Here is a 19,266-nt window from a genome sequence, read left to right as displayed (position 1 = left end):
CGGCAAAGAATGCACGCATTAATAATACGCGCACCGAAGCGGCCTGGAATATCGACGCCGCCGTCGGCCTCCCCTACACCAGCGGCATCAACATGCGGCTTCCAGCAGCTGGACGGCCAGCTCGCAGCCGGGGTAACCGGCTCGACTGGCGCCGCACTCCGGCAACGCCGGCCCAGCTCGCCCCGCGGTCCGTGGCGCCCAGAGCTCACGACAAAGCGTTTAGGAGATAAAAGGCCGCGTGCGCTTGGTTCCCGCCCCGGCATTAGCGCCGCCGACGAGCCGGAAGAAAGCGAAGCGTCGTCCTGGGGCCACGTGGGTGCACTGGCGGCACCCACCGCTCGCCTCTCACCTCCGCGACGTGGCTCGGTCACGCGCCCTCAAGTAAACCGAGGATGGGAATGCGCCGGCCAAGCATCACATCCAGTTGAGCAAAATGAAGAGGCTAATTATAACGACGGAAATGTGGTTGAGCATGTTTGGTCCGAATTTCATTGGATGTCGCTTCGAAATTTGACCGCGACATCGGTTACGGTCCAGAGTCGTAGCAAATCCGGTGTCAGTGTCCGGCGGCAGCGTCTCCGTGAGCGAAGATGCCCGGATGTATTTAGGCATATGTACATGCCCCGCCTTGCTGTATGATATGCGGTATATGGGGGTTATACTGCCACACCATTCCATCACTAAAGTTGCTCATACCTTGTCTGACATTCTCGACAAAGTTATTCCTCGGAATTTTGAAAATGACAGCCTACAAACAAATGTCACCAAACAAAACACCGGAAGCCCATGCCTTTTGTGTTAAATCGTCTCAGACTGAAATATTAAAAGTTCGAAACATTAAAAAAAAACCTGAAAATGGTGTAACCTTTTTTTCGCGCGGATGCGCACTACCTCCGCGATCGGCTGACGCAGGAGGTCGCGTTTCTGACAAGAAGCTCGACTTCGTGCAGAGCGCTCGCAGCCACCGTTTCCCGGTAAACATTACGGTTACATAGGGTGCAGTTGCTGGGAAGCGTCAGAAGCAGTCGGGGATCTTTGAATGCTATCGCCTTCAATTCTTAAGGGCTAAACTTAGGCGTCCTCCAAATCTTGGCCAATGGTCCAAATTTAGTCTTCTTTATTGCGATAGAAACTATATGCACACTCGAGGCGCATTTGCGCCGTCGTCGTGATGTCACGTATGAATTCCATGGGCGATGACACCGTCGCCGCGCACCGTATGCTGTATGCACCAGTGAAAGCGTGCGAGGCTGATCTGACCATCGCGGGTCAGTCTCGCCCGCACGAACGCGGAAAGGCGAGGAGCAAGCGCGCCGTGGTTGCTCAGTGGCTATGGCGTTGGGCTGCTGAGCACGAGGTCGCGGGATCGAATCCCGGCCACGGCGGCCGCATTTCGATGGGGGCGAAATGCGAAAAACACCCGTGTACTTTGATTTAGGTGCACGTTAATTAAAGAACCCCAGGTGGTCGAAATTTCCGGAGTCCTCCACTACGGCGTACCTCATAATCAGAAAGTGGTTTTGGCACGTAAAACCCCGTAATTGAAAAGCGACGAGCAAGCGCGCCGTCTTGCGTCGCGCGCCTGTAACCGCGGCGAAAGGAAGATAGGGGAGGCGTTGTACTTCGGCAGCAACACGCGGCCTTGCACGGTCGCGCGGGCTTTATCTTGAAAGCGATCTGCGTTGGGGGCCGAGTCTAGGTGGGCCGACGGCTCCTAGCTTTGGTGTTGATGTGTTCTCGCCGCTCAGTTTGCGTTGAAGCGATAGACAACACAAGGCCACTTCCCTCACTGCTGCTGCCGCACTTCCACCCACCAGCGTTTCGACAGCGAGTGTCCGCGGTCATTGAGTGTGATGTTTGCCTGTGCGTGCTGACACCATGCTTGTTACTTTAATTAGCAAGCGAGTGTTTATGCGGTCGACAAAACAACTATCCTTCGTTTGTATGTCTGTCTATTAATTTGCTATCACAGTCGATGCTTCGCCTCTCGGGCGAAACTGCGACTTTTTAGAATGCAGCTCTAAGCCACCCGTTCCTGTGTTAAGCGTCGGCGACGGTCTCGGTGTAACCGAGCGAACGAGCACAACGGCGAAGGATGAAAGAGCGAACGCGGAGCGGCAGATGAAAAAAGACACGAGAGCCGCGAACGGCGGGCACCAATGAGAGCGGCTGCTTCAGTGACGTGCGGCCAGGAAGCAGTTTCATGCGGGCCCACCCGACTGCTCTATGCGTGCTCGTATCTGGTCTCAGCCGGACCGCTAGCTTCGTACTATCGTCTGCTCGCGTCAGCTCTCTAGAACACAGGCATATACCCTCTGCATGCTTCGTACCAGGTCATACCCTATAGTCTTTATTTCCACAGCCAGTTCATCGAAGGCCTTGATCCAACATGCCCAGATGGTGGCGCCGCTTGTACGTCAGATCACATGCGGGCAGTGCCCCTCATTACAGGGTCCTCAACGCGCGACCGAAGAGGAATGGAGCTCCATGTTCTGAATCGGGCCTTATACATCAACTCGGGGCCGTCTAGAGGGTCCGCGACGCGGCGGTGAGGCTCGGACTACCCGCCCCGACGACGTGGGAACGGACCGCTGCTCTACCGCCTTGAACGGTGGCGTACCTCAGGACCTAAATAACGTTTCTCTCTCTCTCTCTCTGTCTGTCTGTCTGTCTGTCTGTCTGTCTGTCTGTCTGTCTGTCTGTCTGTCTGTCTGTCTGTCTGTCTGTCTGTCTGTATAAGCATTATTTCGTTGTTGTGTTATTGATTGATTTAAATCATGTTAAGTGCTTTGAACGCCTACTATAGGTACACAACGAGAAGAAATGAAACCGAGGTGCTCGATTTTTATGAATGATTCCGGGACGTTCTTCTGCATGTAACTATACGCGAGAACAGCATATTGAGAATAATGACAATGATCGTGACTCTATGATTGTGATCATTACTCGAATGCAGCGCGGCACTACAAGCAACAGGAAACGAGGAAAGTGACAAACGCTGTCTCGCACCAGCAAATGATCTTTGAATAGAACGCATTCTAAACAGTCGGGCTTGTTACTGCGCCACATACTTGTAAACTTTTCCAGTTAACGAATTGGAGAAATAGAACCGGTGGGGGATTTGAGTAACAAAATGAATGCCAAGAGACGGGATGCCCAGTCACGGATGGCAGAGAAATCAGGGGTGTGATTAGACTATAACCAATTATTATTATTATTATTATTATTATTATAAGACTAGCCACATAAGCAAAGATAATAAGAGAACGTTAGCACAGGCTAATGGAAATAAGTTCATGATGATGATAGAAGCTGGCAGAGTGCCTTCCCTCGTGACGAAAAAGTCTACGTAAAGATGAACGAATTTCTGCTAACTGTAGGAGAATTGGAGTGTTGTCAATTCATTTGGCACGAACACAGTGAAAAGCACTGTTCCTTCAGGAACATTCAATCGACGTCAGCATTATTGGTACTGGGAGTTGGTACTTAAGTTGGGCGCACGTACGAGTGCGAAAGCGACATTTCTTTCTCTTCAGTTTACTGGTGCTACGGTACACATATTTTTAAATGCAAAAATAAAGGCAGGAACTTTAGCGAAAGGTTAGCTATGTAACCATGATGTCGGCTCCCGAAGTCGAACAACGTAAAAGCGGGAGACAACGTTTAGACAAGAAGACTTGACTTTTTCAATGCCTTTAAAAACCTTTGAAAAAGACGAGTACACTTGTCGGAATATTGGCTCCTGCTTTTTATGCGAAGCATATTACTAGAGCTCAACCCAGCTCCTCAGGCGCGGCGGTGTCGCCTTCAATACCACGTGACACCGTGACGTCACGACAGAGGAGAAACGGGGCTCCAACTCGCGCCGTCGCTCGCGGCGTCGCCTTCAAGGCTGACCACGTGACACCATGACGTCACGACAGAGGAGAAACGGGGCTCTAACTCGCGCCGTCGCTCGCGGCGTCGCGGCGGTATATAAGCAGCTGCGCTTGCCTCTGCTAGACACTCACGAGGTGAGATGCCTCCTGGAGACAGAGCTGCTCGTTGGAATGAGAAGCGAAGGTTGCGGCATGCTACAGAGACTGTTTCTAGGTGGCTTTGCTACGGCGCAGCGACTACACGCCCCGCATCGGACGCGGTGAGCGTCGAGCAACGCAGCGTTCGGCGCGACAACGAAATGTGCGCCTGAGCAAGCGCCGCACGCCTGAGCCGACGCCGACGACACCGGCTTTTCTGCGACACGAGCTCCTTAACGCTGTCGCGTTAAAATAAAGGCTAGTATGCTTCGCATCCTGGGCTTAACCTTAGCAAAGCCACAGCCATTTTTTTTATCTTGTTCTCGTTTTGCTCATCGTCTTGAATTTTCATCTCCCACGTTCCCCGTGTTTTACCTGGATTCTAACTTTCATGCGTTTTGCTAAGTGCGATCCTCTCTTCCATGCAAAAAACGGATGCTGGAGTTCCTATACAACTTGCAAAATATGCGCTACCACTTCTTTTTACGTTTAAGCTTCTGCACGTGGCGCCCGTCCTGAAGCCGAAACGTCGCTTTTTACAATGTGCCCTTACCTTTCTGGTCGTCGATGCGTTTTATTTCCTCGTATTGTGATTTTACTAGACGCTTGTTTCCAGCGGCCTCACCTTGCACGTAAGGATGCGCCGCTGTTCCCTGCTGAAGGGCATGCTTGGAGTCCTTGAGCGCAGGGTGGGGCGCGGCCAGTGGCTGCGGTGGGTGGGACATGGGGCCACCGTCCCCCACGGGTCCCAGGCCGGGGTCCTGCGCGGGGGTCGTGGCACAACCTATTAGCCCGACAGCCAGCGGCAGTGGCCAATTCTGCCCAGGTTTGACACACACCGTGAAAGGAACACTGAAGACTAAGAATAAATCAGCCTACACTAGTAGATGACTGCAAACCCTCCTTATAACGAAGTCACCAGGACAAGAAGTGTACTTCGTTGTCAGCAAGGTTTCCGTAAAAGCATAGACACTAATGAGCCGTCGTATACAGGGCGGTACCTGCACTGACAGAGCAAACTCGGGAAACGTATACCGACTATGACTGTATATATAAACGTTAAAAAAAGATAAAATTATTGGGTTTTACGTGCCAAAACAACTTTCTGATTGTGAGGCCCGCCGTAGTGGAGGACTCCGGAAATTTTGACCACCTGGGGTTCTTTAACGTGCACCTAAATCTAAGTGGACGGGTGTTTTCGCATTTCGCCTCCATCGAAATGCGGCCGCCGGGGCCGGGATTAAGACGCAGCCCAAGATAAACGTATACATACATGTGAGTGCGGAATGAGACAGGGGGACCTTATGAGTAGAATGGCAGGGAAGTTAAGCAGATATGGTTACAGTTGACTACCCTGCATGGAGGCAAGTGCATACAAAGAACAAGGTTTGCTTTGCACAAACGAAGTAAACTGGGCATACAATACAGCAGCAGCAGGCAGTGTTCTTGCAAAGTCGAGTATGTACAGGTCTGTGGACTTGAGAATCGTCTGCAACGTTGGTATAGCCTTCTGGATGCGATCGCTTCGAGAATACTGACTTTTTCCCCCTTGACAGCTCGCGGACAATTGTCCAACATATCCTGCAGCTGCGCGCATCACTTGCCTTCTAGCCACGGGCAGACGCGAGGAAAGTGCGTGAATGTCTCGTCACTGTTTCGTGTATCGCATGCATGCCTGCTAGCCTTGCCGATCAGAGAGGCGTTAGTAAATGCGGCTGTAATGCACGGATTGTGGCATGCCAGTGGGGGAATTCTGTTGAAGCCTGTGAGCACACGTCTTGTCTCCTTGAGGTGATACACCCGCGGGCCCGAGGAGCGGCAGCCACCTGGTGAAGTGACCTTCGCAAAATTCTTTTGCGTCTCCCGGTTGATACGAAGAAACGCAAAATGTCAGCGCGTATGCGGTCCCATGCGGATTTCCCGTCTCGCATTTCATGCTTACCGGAAAGCGGCACAACTGCAGTTTCAGTAATGGGGTCTAAAATGCTTCCATAACGGATGGGTACTCTTTCGAAACGCCATTATCATTCATCCAGAGGAGAAAGGTCGATTATTATCGCAAAAAAATCACTACTTTCCCTTTTTATGAATGTCGCGAATAACTCGGCGTGACGTCGCAGTTAGTTTCTCCCTTCTTTTTTTCTTTTTCTTTTTAAAATAAATAGTAATAATAATTAGCGCCCTTATTTCCGCTGAATAAATCAGAATAAAGTCCTGACAAAACACTTCGCCACACTAGACTAACTCAATGCTGTTCCTTAGGGTCTATATTGTGAGATAATCAAGGCCCGTAACGCCATGGAACGAAAACTGCACAGGGATCGACAGAGAGAGAGAATAATGTACGAGGGGAGACCCAAAAGCAACGAGAATTGTTGTTGCTACAATTCGTGTATTTCGTCGGACGTTCCGAAACTGTAAACATGTACTTTCGCTGTACTCTCCCTGAAAAGCCAGGGACTCGTCCCACCGCTTTATCTACAGTGCATAACTGTTCTTCCTTTAGTGTCTCGTTTCACTGTTGGACGTCGCAAGGGGCTGTTTCACTGGCAGTAACCAGAGTGAGGTAGCGTTGTCATCTCGCTGTTGCCAGGAAGTGCTGCACGCTCAATGCTGCGCGAGCAGGAGCGTTGCCGTGGGGCACGCGCCAGTCGCGCGAGCTCCGCGGAACGGGGCGCTGCATTGGAGCATGCAACCGCGTGGCACCGTCAGGGTAAAAATGGTCGTCGGCTCTCTGAGCTTGCAATACAAATTGAAAACGATAAAGCTTATTAATATACAGAAAAAACCATCAACGATGATTGTCCATGTAAGCGAAGAGAACGAACGGACGGACGAACGAGTCGGCGAGCGATCGAGATGAGCTACAGGGAGAGCAAGGAAACGAACAAGCGTTTTTTCTTGCCGAGTCCGCGACCCGCGGTCATCAACCACCACGTAGGACAACGGCCTGAAGAGCAAAATATAGATCTTGTCTTACAATCTTTTTCCACGACGGAATAGAAGTTATTCACACAAAGACGCTGGTTGGCTAAGCGATTGAGGTGGTACCCAATAGAACACGCGCCTAGTGGCGCGTAGGCCTGATCGGGGAAGGGCCCAAGGGAGATCGGGCTAAGACTGCGCTCACTGTACGGACGCCACGCACGCGAAGCTCCTTGGTGAGTCGGGTGCCTACTACCGTTAGCCTCTTTGCCAGAAGTCCGCGAACTACGCCACCGCCGCGATTCCCACACGGTGTCATGCACAGCCGGAGGGAACCCCGGTTGCCAATGCATGTATCATTTAGCCGGTGTACGTGGGCGGTCGCGATCACCGCGCTGCCGTCGCCGCCACTTACCGCGATGGCGCCACCAGGAGGGACGCCGCCGGCGGTGGCCGATGCGGGTGGCGCGCCGACGGGCCCGACTCCGGGCGCCAGGCCCGCGGTCGCCTGCGACGCCGGTGCCGCCGAGGCTCCGACCCGCGCCGCCGCGGCATCCTGCGCCGCCGAGGGGGCCGGCGGCGACGTCGCCACCGATGCGGCGGGCGGCGCGACCGGGGGCGGCTGATGCGGCTGCGCCCCTCCACCGGCCTCGGTGACGTGCAGGCGGTTGCGCAGGGTCACGAGCTCGCAGCTGAGGCTCTTGAGCCTCTGCTGCAGGTGCACCGCCTCGTTGGACGAGGACGCATCTGAGGACAGGGAGAGAGGGAAGCGTCAACGAGGCCGTGTCGGCGCCCACGGGGGCTACATGTGCAGCCGGTTGGTTAGCACTTGACACAATAAAGAGACACGAAACAGAAAGAAAAAAAAGATATAATTTGGGCTGTAGTAGTAAACTACCTTTCTACAGCACCGAAGGGGAAAAAGAAAGAACAACACTCTGACCGACGAGCAGAGGCTCAGCAAGCAGCTGCAGGAAAGACGCAGGAACGAAAGACCGCTGGCGCTGGCGCCTTGAATTTCGCGCACGAGCACGCGGCGTGACGTCATAGCTTTTGACGGAGTCTGCCCAGGCAATTTCTTATGGGTAAAAACTGAAAGCACTGTATTGTGAAACCGCAAAAGTATAAACGTAGCACGTTTCAAAAACGCATACTAGGATACAACGGGCCAAATATGAAAAAAAAAAGTTTGCAATTCGTGATGTCACACTGACGTACCGGCGCTGGGCCTTTCGGCACAAAAAAAAAAGCAATAACGATGAAACATCGACATTCATTTGCATTTTCAATAATTAATAATTACCACAGCATTAACGAAAATGTGGTTATGAAAGAATACTTTATCAGTCCAAACTGTTTTATAGTTTATCTTCAGACTCCCCCAGAAAGAACGCAAAAACAAATCAGAAAAAAAGAAACAGAATGCTTGGCATTTAGAGGCGGCTTTCTGCAATGGCGTGTTTTCCTTCTCTTAGATTAGGCCGAAGCGCCTTATGCGCGTGCCACAGGTGTGAAATACTTGTGACACCTGAGCGTAGAGCATGCGCCAGGGTGAGAGAGAGAGAGAGAAATGTATCATAAGGGGAATGCAGAAAGGTCAGCCCCAACTACTGTCTTCTTGCCCGTCCCACTGCTTTGGGGTAGGGGAAACAAAAGGCGAGGGAAGAAAAGTGACCATGCCGATCATATATGGCAAGGAGAGAAGAGGCGCACGAATGAAAGAAAAACACCGGAAACACTTCTCAGAGTCACATATCCGGTTCATTGATCCCTCGGTCACCGGCCACCTTGTCAAGCTGGCAGTGAAAGGGGCAGGGTCTTACGCCGTTTAAACGCGCACCAAGGTCAGAATCAGCAGTACACTTGCTCTCAGGTTATTCGGTTCAAAGTAAACGACCATTCGCAGCCTTTCTGCACGCCGGTGTTGCTTACACGGCGTTCGTTTCCACCGGACAAAAGTAAACGAGCGGCGACTTCGGTGAAACTGCGCTCATCGCGAGCGCGCAGTGAACCACAGCGAAGCTCGGCCGCTTCTTTGCGCGCTCAATGCGGCGCCGTGCTGCGATTATAGACGGCGCCTTGCCAGAGTGCGCCACAGCGCCGGCCAACCCTTGCGCTGGATTCGGTCGACTTGTGCGAAATGTCGAAAAAACAAACGGCGGCAAGAATCCACCAAACGTGGGCGGACGAAGCAGACTGCTGAATTCGGGGGACGTGACACGACACGAAACACGCATAGGTGAACGGATGGCTTCGCGGGACAATAAATGACAAAATAATAAATGATAAAAAAAGCATACGTAAAAATAAAACAGCTTTACGCCTAGGGAAGCAGTACCGTCATCTGCTGAATTTGGGTTTTACGACCTTTTAGTGTTTCCCACCTTCGAACACTTGTGCCATTCTGCATTCCCCGTTTTTTTCACGCAGACCGTCTGCGAAGCGGCTTAACTTCTCACTTAACTACCTCTCTGCACGCAGGATAATGTCACGCATTTTCTTAACAACTCACCTGATGGGGTCATTATGCAAAAAAGGGGTGAGGCGTGCAGGCTGGACACAAGAGTAGAGAAGTGGACAACACGAACGCCGCATTCGTGTTGTCCAAAAACAACAACGACACGAACGGCGTTCGTGTTGTCCACTTTTCTACTCGTGTCCTGCCTGCACGCCTCACCCCTTTTTTGCATAATGAATCTTTACCAATTAGCTCAGCTTTCTGTCGTAATAGGGTCACACGCAATAATGAATGCGAACTCAATTCTGCGGTCCGTAGTATCAGTTTACAAATAAATAAATAAATAAATAAATAAATAAATAAATCAGATGAACCTGAGCAATTAGAAACCTAACAACGACATAGCAAACGAACAACTTTTTTTGCATTTTAACTTTATTCGCGCGAATAAATACGTGGCATTCTGGCTTTTTCCGATTTGGCGATGTGAACAGGGTGAGAGCCCAGGCAGGCATGGAACGGCTCGATGAACTTTTTCAGTTGATTCTGTTGCGATAATTTTGGCACAAAACTTGCGTAACGTAAGTGAAGCTCTGTTCAGCAAAACAGCACGAAATTGGCGTTAAAAAAGGATGACGCAAGGATTTCTATGGGGGCCGCCACGCAACAAAGAGCGCCGTGAACAAGGCTAATAAATTTTTTAATAGTGATGCAATGAAAATGATAGACTTTAGGTGTTCTGAGGTAACACGGTTTCAAATGGGCCTAAATTCATTGGAAGTATAAGTATATTCAATAAAAGACGTATGGAGGCGCCATATGCCACATGGTAGACGTGGGCTGTGGGATATATATTATGCAGTAAATTTATCAAAGCCCAGTAGGACTGAAATTTGTTACAAGGAAAGTAATTTTTAAAAAATCATGCAGATTCAACGCCCATCTCGGAATCTTTGTGAAGCAAAGCTTTAGTTAAGCGGGTAAATTATGCTGCACAACTTACGCTATGCGTGCGAAGGTGTTTGTTTTTGTACTGTGTGACGTGCAATCTCGTGCAATGTTTACCGTTACAAATTCATAACTTTAATTTCGCGCTATCTTTATGTTTATGTACTACACCGTTCACAAACTATGCCGTAATAGAAACACCGAGTCAAGCTGAGGCACAATGTGAGACGCAGGGATGTCACGTGGTCAGAGGTGAACGTGATCCTTGTCGAGAGAAGAATAGTGATGACAGGCGCATTCAAGGAGTAGTAAGATATTTATTTATTTATTTATTTATTTATTTATTCGTTCATTTATTTGGATACCCTAAAGGCCCGGAAGGGCATTACACAGGGGAGGGGTGGGTTGCATAAGGAATAACAGAAATAGTCACAATGCAGGCAAATATGGCGATTTAATGAACACGAGAATGCAACGTCAAGTACAGAATGGAGAACGAAACAAAAAGGCACAGTACTAACACGAACAGCTCAAGACAAAATTTGTGTTTAGAAGTGCTATCTAGGCAACACGTCGGAAGACAATGAGAGCATCATGTGGGTAACTTTTGTGCTTCGTTTAGTTTCTAATAAAAACGACAACGGGCACCCATGGAGCCGCGAATACGAAAAGGAAAACTATTGTAAAATGCCCTGAGGTTTGAAAAGGGAGTGAAGCGCTGACTGAAAAGATTGAGAGTCGTTGATGGGGGTAATGCTATATGGCAATGAATTCCATCGATTCATTGAGAGTACGAGAGGTGAAGTCCCGTATTTTTCAGTGTGAGCAAAAATTGCTTTGACTTTGTACGTGTGATCTAACCTCGTTGATACGTTATGTGCTGGAGAAATATATGTGAGCGGTAAAATGACATGGTACTATGGCATCGGGTGTGAAAAAAATATAATCGGGTAAATGTTCTACGCATGGCATTCTAAGGGTGTCTTTCAGTTTGGTGACGCTTTGGAATCGCGAATAGGATGACAAAAATTTTGCTACATTTAAGGATTATTGTACCACAGGAGCACATGGCGATTCCGGAGGATTGGCGGAGAATAGGCACATACTGAATCATCGAAAGCCAAGTAAATAAAAAAATCCGCTGAATATAATGGCACCATTCCATTAAAAGGTCAATGTGTTTTAGAGATACCTATGAGCCGACATTACACGTTCATGTATTATGGAGGAAGTTCCTCACAGAATAGAGGTGCGCTTACCGGTGCTATTTCGTCGTTAGGCATACAGGAGTTATATAAGGCAGTTTGATCGTACTTGCATTCCGCGCATATGAGCGTATAAATTCACGAATGTATTAGCCAAAATACTGAGCAACGCAGCCGCAGGAATGACGCCAAAGCCGGGCGGACACAGGCAAACCAAGCTTCGTTTTAAACCGGCAGGGGATCGAAAGCGTAGAAGGATCGCGGAGCTAGAAAAAAGTGGATGTTTGTCCCGTAGTCTCGACAGAGGTGCTCCTCTGAAACGATGTCGTATGGCGTACGTACTCTCCGAAGATTACCCACTGGCTCGCACGAGGCATGCGACGCGGGGCACCGCACAAGTTGCCGTGTTGCGATGCGGACCGCTGCGCTCTGAAGCGGCAGCAGCCACCGGCAGCATAGCCCCATGCAACGAGCAGGCGCAATGCACGACGACCGACTCGTTCCTGCCTGATTCCAGGCCACTATTAGCAGGTTTTGCCACAGGCCACAATCTTCGTCGCCTGGCGATGCAGAGGCGAATGATTTCGAACAGTGGCACTGGAACGCTATGACAAACCTCCAGATGGCGAAAGAGTCACCCAGTCATTATGCTTTCGAGTGCAGTACTTGGCATCGGTGCATATTGAAAATTCAGCGCTTGTTATTTTTTTTCTTTCGCTTCGTCCGCAAACCACGCTCATCTTCAGCAACTAGTCACGCTACGCAACGCACGAGGGTGAAGAGTCGCGACGGTGCGCAGCTGCAAGAAGACGTCGGCGCGAGCAGGCCGGCGTCTTCAAGATGGCGGCGCCCATGACGCGAAACGTAAGTATTGTGCGGAAGGCTTAAAGACGGCGCACGATGCATTGTCGCGTATCAGGCACCGCTATAGACTGTGTCGGGCACAAGCTTCAGCCGAAACGTCACCCACACCGTCGTTTATATTTCTCGCCCTGCGGGTGAATGGAGCTGGAGGCCATAATGAACCCACTTCTGAACGCGCCCACCACCACTGGCTGCTGTTGTTTGTCGAAAATGAGATGCCGAGAAAATAGGTCAACGAAGAGCCGGCTACGCCAATCCTCGAAAATAAACTCCAGCGAAATAGGAACGTCAAACAAGAAGAAAGAAAAGGAAACATACGAAAAAGAAACAACGGGCGCAAGGAAAAACACGGGAGGAATAAAGCAGTGCATCACTCGCGCACAGCTTGATATAGTAATATGTCTACTGTCACAGCGCGCGTATACCAGAACGGCAACCACCTGCAAAGTGACTACACGAAAATCAAAACAAAGGCCGCGCACAAAAGAACGACCAAAGCCCAACATTTGAAATACTGTACACGTAAGACATCACACCACTTGACTTTTCTACGCGGTCTTCCTAAAGCTTTATGCTGATCAACTTAGGTGACCTGACGAGATTCTGCGCGATCAGTACGACGTAGCTGATGACACGACGGGTCGAATGCAATGCGTTCGCCAACTCGAACTACGCGGGAAGCAAATCGGGGACGCCGCAGCGACGGTGAGGATTCTGCACGTGGTCAAACCGTGCACGACAATCACCGCCTGGCGTCGAAATTACGCGCACTACCATGCGTTCTTAGAGAAAAGTAAGTGACGTTTCGTGTCAGTGCCTTTGTGGCACCTATTGCGAGCTGTTGAGTTATCCGATTTGAAGTTGGAATGTGTTTGATTTATTAAGGTGAGTTCCATTTAAGTGTTGGTGCGTTCTATGAGATCCTTTTCTTCTTGTAATCACGTGGGCTTCTGTTGTGTGGAATCGTATGCCATAAAAGGTAGGCGGCGCCGCTTACGCACCAGCTACTTCTACTACATCCCCCTAATGCCGCACGTTATAAAAGAAAGGCGCGCTCCGAGATGGAACAGTTCTTGTCGCAACAGCTGGGGAGCAAACCAAAGCGTATACACCTCGTGCACCACACGGCCCACAGCCTGCGCGCTGCGAACGCGGTTCGCATTAAACTGCCACCACCACTTTGCCGTCGACCGATTCCAGCTACGTTATATCGGGCCACTGGCGATCGATTAAGTTCGGCAGAAGCGAAACTTCTCGCGATGGAAGGAAAGCCAAGCTGGGAAGATCAGGCGGAGAGGAAGAACAAAGTAAGAAAGAAAAAAACAGTGCCGGCCGAAGGAAAATTGGGCTGGGTCTCTGAAAGTAGGCCGCCAGGTAACACCGCAAGACTGGCCTCGCCGGCGCTGGACGCAACAAAAACACACGGCCCCCTCCGCGAGGCCATTACCTAAACGGTCTGACGCAACCCGACCGCTGCTGTGGCAGCGAGGCGCGTGCGAGAGCCGGCGTGCCCGGCAGTGAAGACGCTCGCTTCTGGCGGCGTCGGAGCGGCCGTCGCGTGGGAAACACGCGTCCGCGAGGACGCCCTTGTCCTGCACGTCATCGCGTGGCGACGGCAGCGTCGTACGGTTCGAAGCGTGAGAACCGCGTGCGCGAGCGACGAGTCCGGTTCGCGCGAAGGGAGTGCTCGGCATCGGCTGTTTCGGCTGCACGGTCCTCCTTGTCCTCTATGAGCGCGTCCAGACCAACGACGTCTTTAGACGCGGCTCCAGGTCTATTTGGCGCACGTTCGAGGCTGCAACGTAACCGTGGTGCCATAGGGTTCCATTAAATACGCTCCTATATACACGTGCCCGCCGATAAACTCGCGCATAAAACGTCTTCGAGCAGGTCAGCAGGAAACTGCGCCATGCGCCGAGGAAGTTAGCTGCCAAGGAAGAGGACACACGCCGCAGTAACACAAGGTGAAGCCGTTGACTTCTAGGAATGCCAAAGGCCCAAAGGTCAAGAAATATTAGCGCGAAAGCATTCAAAGTCTCGAAGGTGGCATTGTTGTGTCCGTCAAGCCATCCTTCACGCTATGGCATCATTGTCGATCGGTTGTTGCCACTCTTACAAAAAACAGAGGGAAAAAAAAGAGGGGGCAAAAAAATGTCGTCGTGATTACCGCCCCTGGTTGTCACAGCATTCACTACCTAGGTATAGCTGCAGCCGGTAATGGCAGAAGGGCCACTTCGAAAGTTTTGGAAAGTAACAGCGCTAAACACACAAGGACTTTGGCAAAGAAGGTAATGGCAGACAAACAAGGCAATCACTGTTACTGATGGGTCTCAGCTACCAATCCCAAACACAGTTAGCACCGGCCGATATGAAGTTTCTAGCTCGGACCCACTCCGGAGCAATCCATAATGGGTTCGATGAATGCGTTATACGCTGCTGATCTGTGTATCCGGTGAGGCTAATCACATATATGGAATTGGTAGCTGAGACCCATTAGTTACAGCGACCGCCTTGTTCAGTCAGTAATATTGCAAACTTTACCATAATCAACTGCCGTTATACCAAGGTAGCGCATGCTGTGACAACAATGCATAATAACCATATTTTCTCACGATATGGCAAAGAAAAACTAAACTTTGCTCATTCCGACCCGCTAGTTTTCGCTAGAAATCTAGAAATCTAGAAAGCTAGAAATCGCTTACGTTTCCTGATTTTTGTTTTATTCTTTTTCGTTCATATTGAACTGTAGAAATAAAACAATCGGTAGACACGCCAGTATTTGCCGACTAGTCAGGATGACATTCTACGCCCGCGCACTTGACAGTGATTTGTGTTTGAAGCATAGTTCACGTGGAACTGCTGCAGACGACGCAAGAACGCCAGAAACACGAATCTGCTTGAACACAACCGTCCGATGTAACGTGAATGAACGCGCACTAAGCAGTGCCTTGGCTAAAGCAAATAATCGTCAGACGCAGAACACGTAAACACGAACGGTCCGGGACAAAACATTATTTTTTTCCGTTTGGTTTAGGTATAGCCGATAACAACTCACCTCCGACTCACTTTTTTTCAGAGAGCTGCGCCAGATACAACGTCGGTTTCTCTTCAAGAAGCGTCGTTAGCAAACGAGGGTGTCTTTTGTTTTTTAATCCACGAGGTCCTCGTCAGCTTAGATGCGTTGAAGTGTAAAGCAAATTTTGCCTCGAATAATGTTTCTTCTCTCCGCCGAGTTTGCCTCGACTTTTCTCGCAATTTTATTTTCATTTTTTTCGCTGTTACGCGCTTTGCATCGATCACGGATTACTACGAGCCAAGTCCTCGACCCGCCCACCTCTCGAACTCGACCTTTCTGTTTCGCGAAAACGCAGGCAAGCCCACCGGCTAAAAAGGGTCGACGCAGCCGCTCAGAAGAGCTAGCAAGGGCGGACCGCGTAAACACTTTCGTTCCAGCTCCATCGCGGACGATAGCACGAAGTCAATGAAGACTCCGCCGCGTTACGTGTATGTACTCACGAGCAGCGCGACAGCTCTTCCGGCGTTGAAAGGCGCCGCAGCGTTCGGGGGAGTAGTACTTCTGCGGCTGGCAGGCCGCGATCGAATGTCTCCACTGTTGCAAGGACATGTTCGCGAGCAGACGACGTGCCTCGTGTCGTCTGCTTCTGCACCTCGATCCTTCTCCGTCGACTTGAACGTCCTCACACTCGAGAAACGGAGCGCCCGTGAAGCACTCCGCTGTCAGCACTCGCATTCGGAGGAGAAAATAAGCTGGCACCTCCGTCGATACCGCACGCCGTTCACGTACGGCGTTCGTTCGCGGCGGGGTCGACGAGTCGACGCGCTACAAATTCGTCGCAGCGGGAGTCGGCGAGCGTCCGACGCGAAGAGGCAAGGACGCCGTGTCCTGATGAACTTGTACCGCAAAGTCTGGCGACGTCCTACGCGGCTTCCTGGCGGCTGTCGAGCATCTCAGATATTCCCGTCTTTGCGGTTACCTTGGGCGAGCTGTAAAATGACGTCACCGCGAACGTCGGCCGGCCAAGTCGCTTCCAGCGCACTCGCGATATACACTGTGCCAAAGGTTGCGGCAGATGCATAACACAGCCTCAAGGAAGTCGCAGACTGTTTATATAGAAAAGCCGGAACAACCTTATGGTCGCATTGCTTGAGATTACTGCCTTGGGTATTTTCCTAAACAATAGAAAAAGAGGTCCCCCTTTACTAAGGCATGTAAAATAGAATGAAGTGATTAACACGATTAATCTTGTAGAATTCGTGGCTATTTTAGATGCCTCTTCGAACTCTCATTGAACAGGCACGATTCAAGTTCTGAGCTTAATTCAACCAGCATATCCCGGTTAGCGCTACTATGTATGAATATTCTAATTATAACGGCTCTTTTTGTGGAGTACAAAGGAAGTTGCGTAACATTTAGCGCACTCAGCATTCAATTACTGGTGACCGACTTATTTGCACTAAAGCCCGCTCTATACAGGTGGCAAACTCTGACGGTTTGTCACGGGAAAGTCGGGAGGCGACAAATGAGAAGCTTTGCGGCGTCTGCATACAAGTTTACAGTGTTAACAAAAATGGGCGACACTACATCAGCCGTGTAAGTCAGCCCAAGTTAAAGCGAGAGAGCTCTACGAAAAAAAGAAAAAAGAGAAGAAAAAGCCACGACATGTAACGGTTTGTGAGAGAAAATCATCGTTGAGCCCTTCTGAATCTACACAGCCTAGTCGCCACGTTCGAGACAATATCACCATATCTGATGCGCTGCTAGCTCCCGGCTCTAAGTCCACCGCAACCTGAACCAATTATTAGCGACTGTGGGCGATTAATTGTTCACTTCTTGCTTAGTTTCAGGTGGAAGCTTCGTACGCGTGCAGTAAGCGACGTCGATTTTGAAATGGGAACGGCACAGCAAGAGAACGTATACAGACGATCACACGTGCGCGTCATGGTCTTTTCAGCCGTTGGTCTGGTAGAACTCGAGGTGGTTGCATTTACCATTTCACCATCGCAAGTACAGATGCAATGCATCTCCACGCAGTACGGAGATAGTTCATCTCACTTGGTCGCAGGCTTCGCCCGTTGTCCACAACGCGCGGGCTGACCGTTGAACGAGCGAAGCACGGCGTGGCACCGTCGGACACAGGGACGATCACCGCGGAGACGCGAAGTCTTCCGCGTTTAACACCGATTCGCACGCACACAACGCCCACACACACACGCGAGTGATCCTTCGTTCCGCTGCCAGAATGTTGGACGCAAGAGGCGACGAGGACAACGAGGCTACCGGACGCTTCTCCCGAAGTGGAGGGTGGCAACGCACACACGAAAGGACAAGCAGATGGCGGCATACAAAGGATGCCCGAGAAGTGTAATCGGCGGTGCGAGGCTCGCAGGACTCGGTGCAAAAAGTGCGGCCCAACGGCGGCTGGGCCACAGGAGCGCAGGGGGCGCAGAAATGCTCGTCGCGCGTCTGCTGTGGCCGGGTGGCAGCCGAGAGGCGGCCGGAAGCCGACGATTTCGCAAAATCTGTTCGCCGCCACAGCAGCGACTGCGCCGGCAGCACGGCGCGTTCCCGCCACGCGCCTGTCGGCCTCGACAGCCGGCGCGGCTGGTCTCGCGCCGCCGTCGAGTGGCCCGGGGCGATTCGGCGCAGAGGTGAGCGGGTCGGCCGCAGCCTGCGACGACGGCACGCGAGCCGGCTTGCATGTCGCGCGACGTGCCGATCGGTGTAAGCGGCACAGGCCACAAGGGGGGCGGGAGACAATACGCCCCGAAGCGCGGCGGCTGGACTGCGAGGGCGTGTAGCTGCACTTTCACTTTTCATAAACGCGTGTAAAAGAGTGGGAGCTCGTGGAAGACCCCCCTTGCCATGACGCTCGCTAAAGGCACCACCGAGGAAGCAGCCAGCTCGAGAAGGAGAAAAAATCAGGGAATGAAGTAAACACCGTGCAAGGAGTGTAGCCCCAGTGTTGACCAATTATTGTTTGCTGACCGCTCTAGTGACAGCGTTACTTTCACGCACCAAAGCGGCTTCCCGTTCGGGGCAGGCACTGCAAACACATCGCTGCATGCATACGTGCGGTGGCACGTACTCCCATCAGATCGAAGACGCCACACGATACATGGTACCTGCACGGGCACAAATGAGCCAATCAAGACATTCCTGACTGACGTTCTGGGACGTATCCATAAAGCAGAAATGCAGACGCTCTGTCATCTACTGCGCGAACATCGCGCGATTACGCGTCTACGTTTAGGCTTTCACCAGTCGAATGCCAGCTAGCGGAGCAAATCGGCAACTGTAGAAAGGAAGTGCTCCAATCCCTCGCTTATAGGCACACCGTTGTCCGAAGACGATGACAAAAAGCTTACAAGTGTCGATTGAACTGAAGCTGTTCCTGTAGCTCTTCCAGGCCGAGGGTCTAGGACAACGACTTCCACAGTGCGAAGCGGTTTGTGCGTACATGCACTCTTGCCGTTCGCGTACGCAAGGAAAAAATATAGAGGGGAAGCAAAAAGCCAGGTGCGGAACAACTATAAGGCGACGTTCCCACCGCGCCCGCTATACGTGGCGCCACCATGTGCGCTTAACTCGTTCGCTCGTCTGCGTAATCGTCTGCAGCGCGTGCTGCGTTGAGCGCAGACAGCGTCGTCGTCTGCCTAATCTGACAAACGTTCAACGCTTGCGTGCTCTCGCTAATTAGCCAATTTGCTGGACCAAAGGGCGAGAGCACGGGACATGACGAAACAGCGACGGGAGCAACGGAAAGTACTTGACGCGCGTCGGGTACAAAAAATCCAAGCTAGCTTCGTAAGCGAGCGTGAAAAAAGCGTG

The 19,266-nt window shown here is 51.2% G+C and overlaps 1 protein-coding gene across 9 annotated transcripts in view; it reads right to left on the bottom strand.

Moving 5' to 3' along the window:
• dachs (unconventional myosin-IXb-like dachs) overlaps positions 1–19,266 on the bottom strand; it is a 505,117-nt gene that overhangs the window by 102,537 nt on the left and 383,314 nt on the right. For 6 of the 9 annotated variants that reach the window (XM_070523093.1, XM_070523095.1, XM_070523094.1 and 3 more), the window contains 2 exons: positions 7,357–7,688; positions 4,642–4,777 (listed from right to left, as the gene is read on the bottom strand). In XM_070523093.1, coding sequence (XP_070379194.1) covers positions 4,642–4,777; positions 7,357–7,688 — 468 coding nt within the window. Of the gene's footprint in view, positions 1–4,641; positions 4,778–7,356; positions 7,689–15,932; positions 17,975–18,803; positions 18,925–19,266 lie in introns of those variants that run through there. The other 3 variants (XM_065455115.1, XM_065455117.2, XM_065455114.2) reach the window with 3 other exon arrangements.

The sequence above is a fragment of the Dermacentor albipictus genome, chromosome 8 (genome assembly GCF_038994185.2).
Source record: "Dermacentor albipictus isolate Rhodes 1998 colony chromosome 8, USDA_Dalb.pri_finalv2, whole genome shotgun sequence".
NCBI lineage: Eukaryota > Metazoa > Arthropoda > Arachnida > Ixodida > Ixodidae > Dermacentor > Dermacentor albipictus.
The sequence above is the reverse complement of the archived record's forward strand: the minus strand, read 5'-3'. Positions and strand labels throughout refer to the sequence as shown.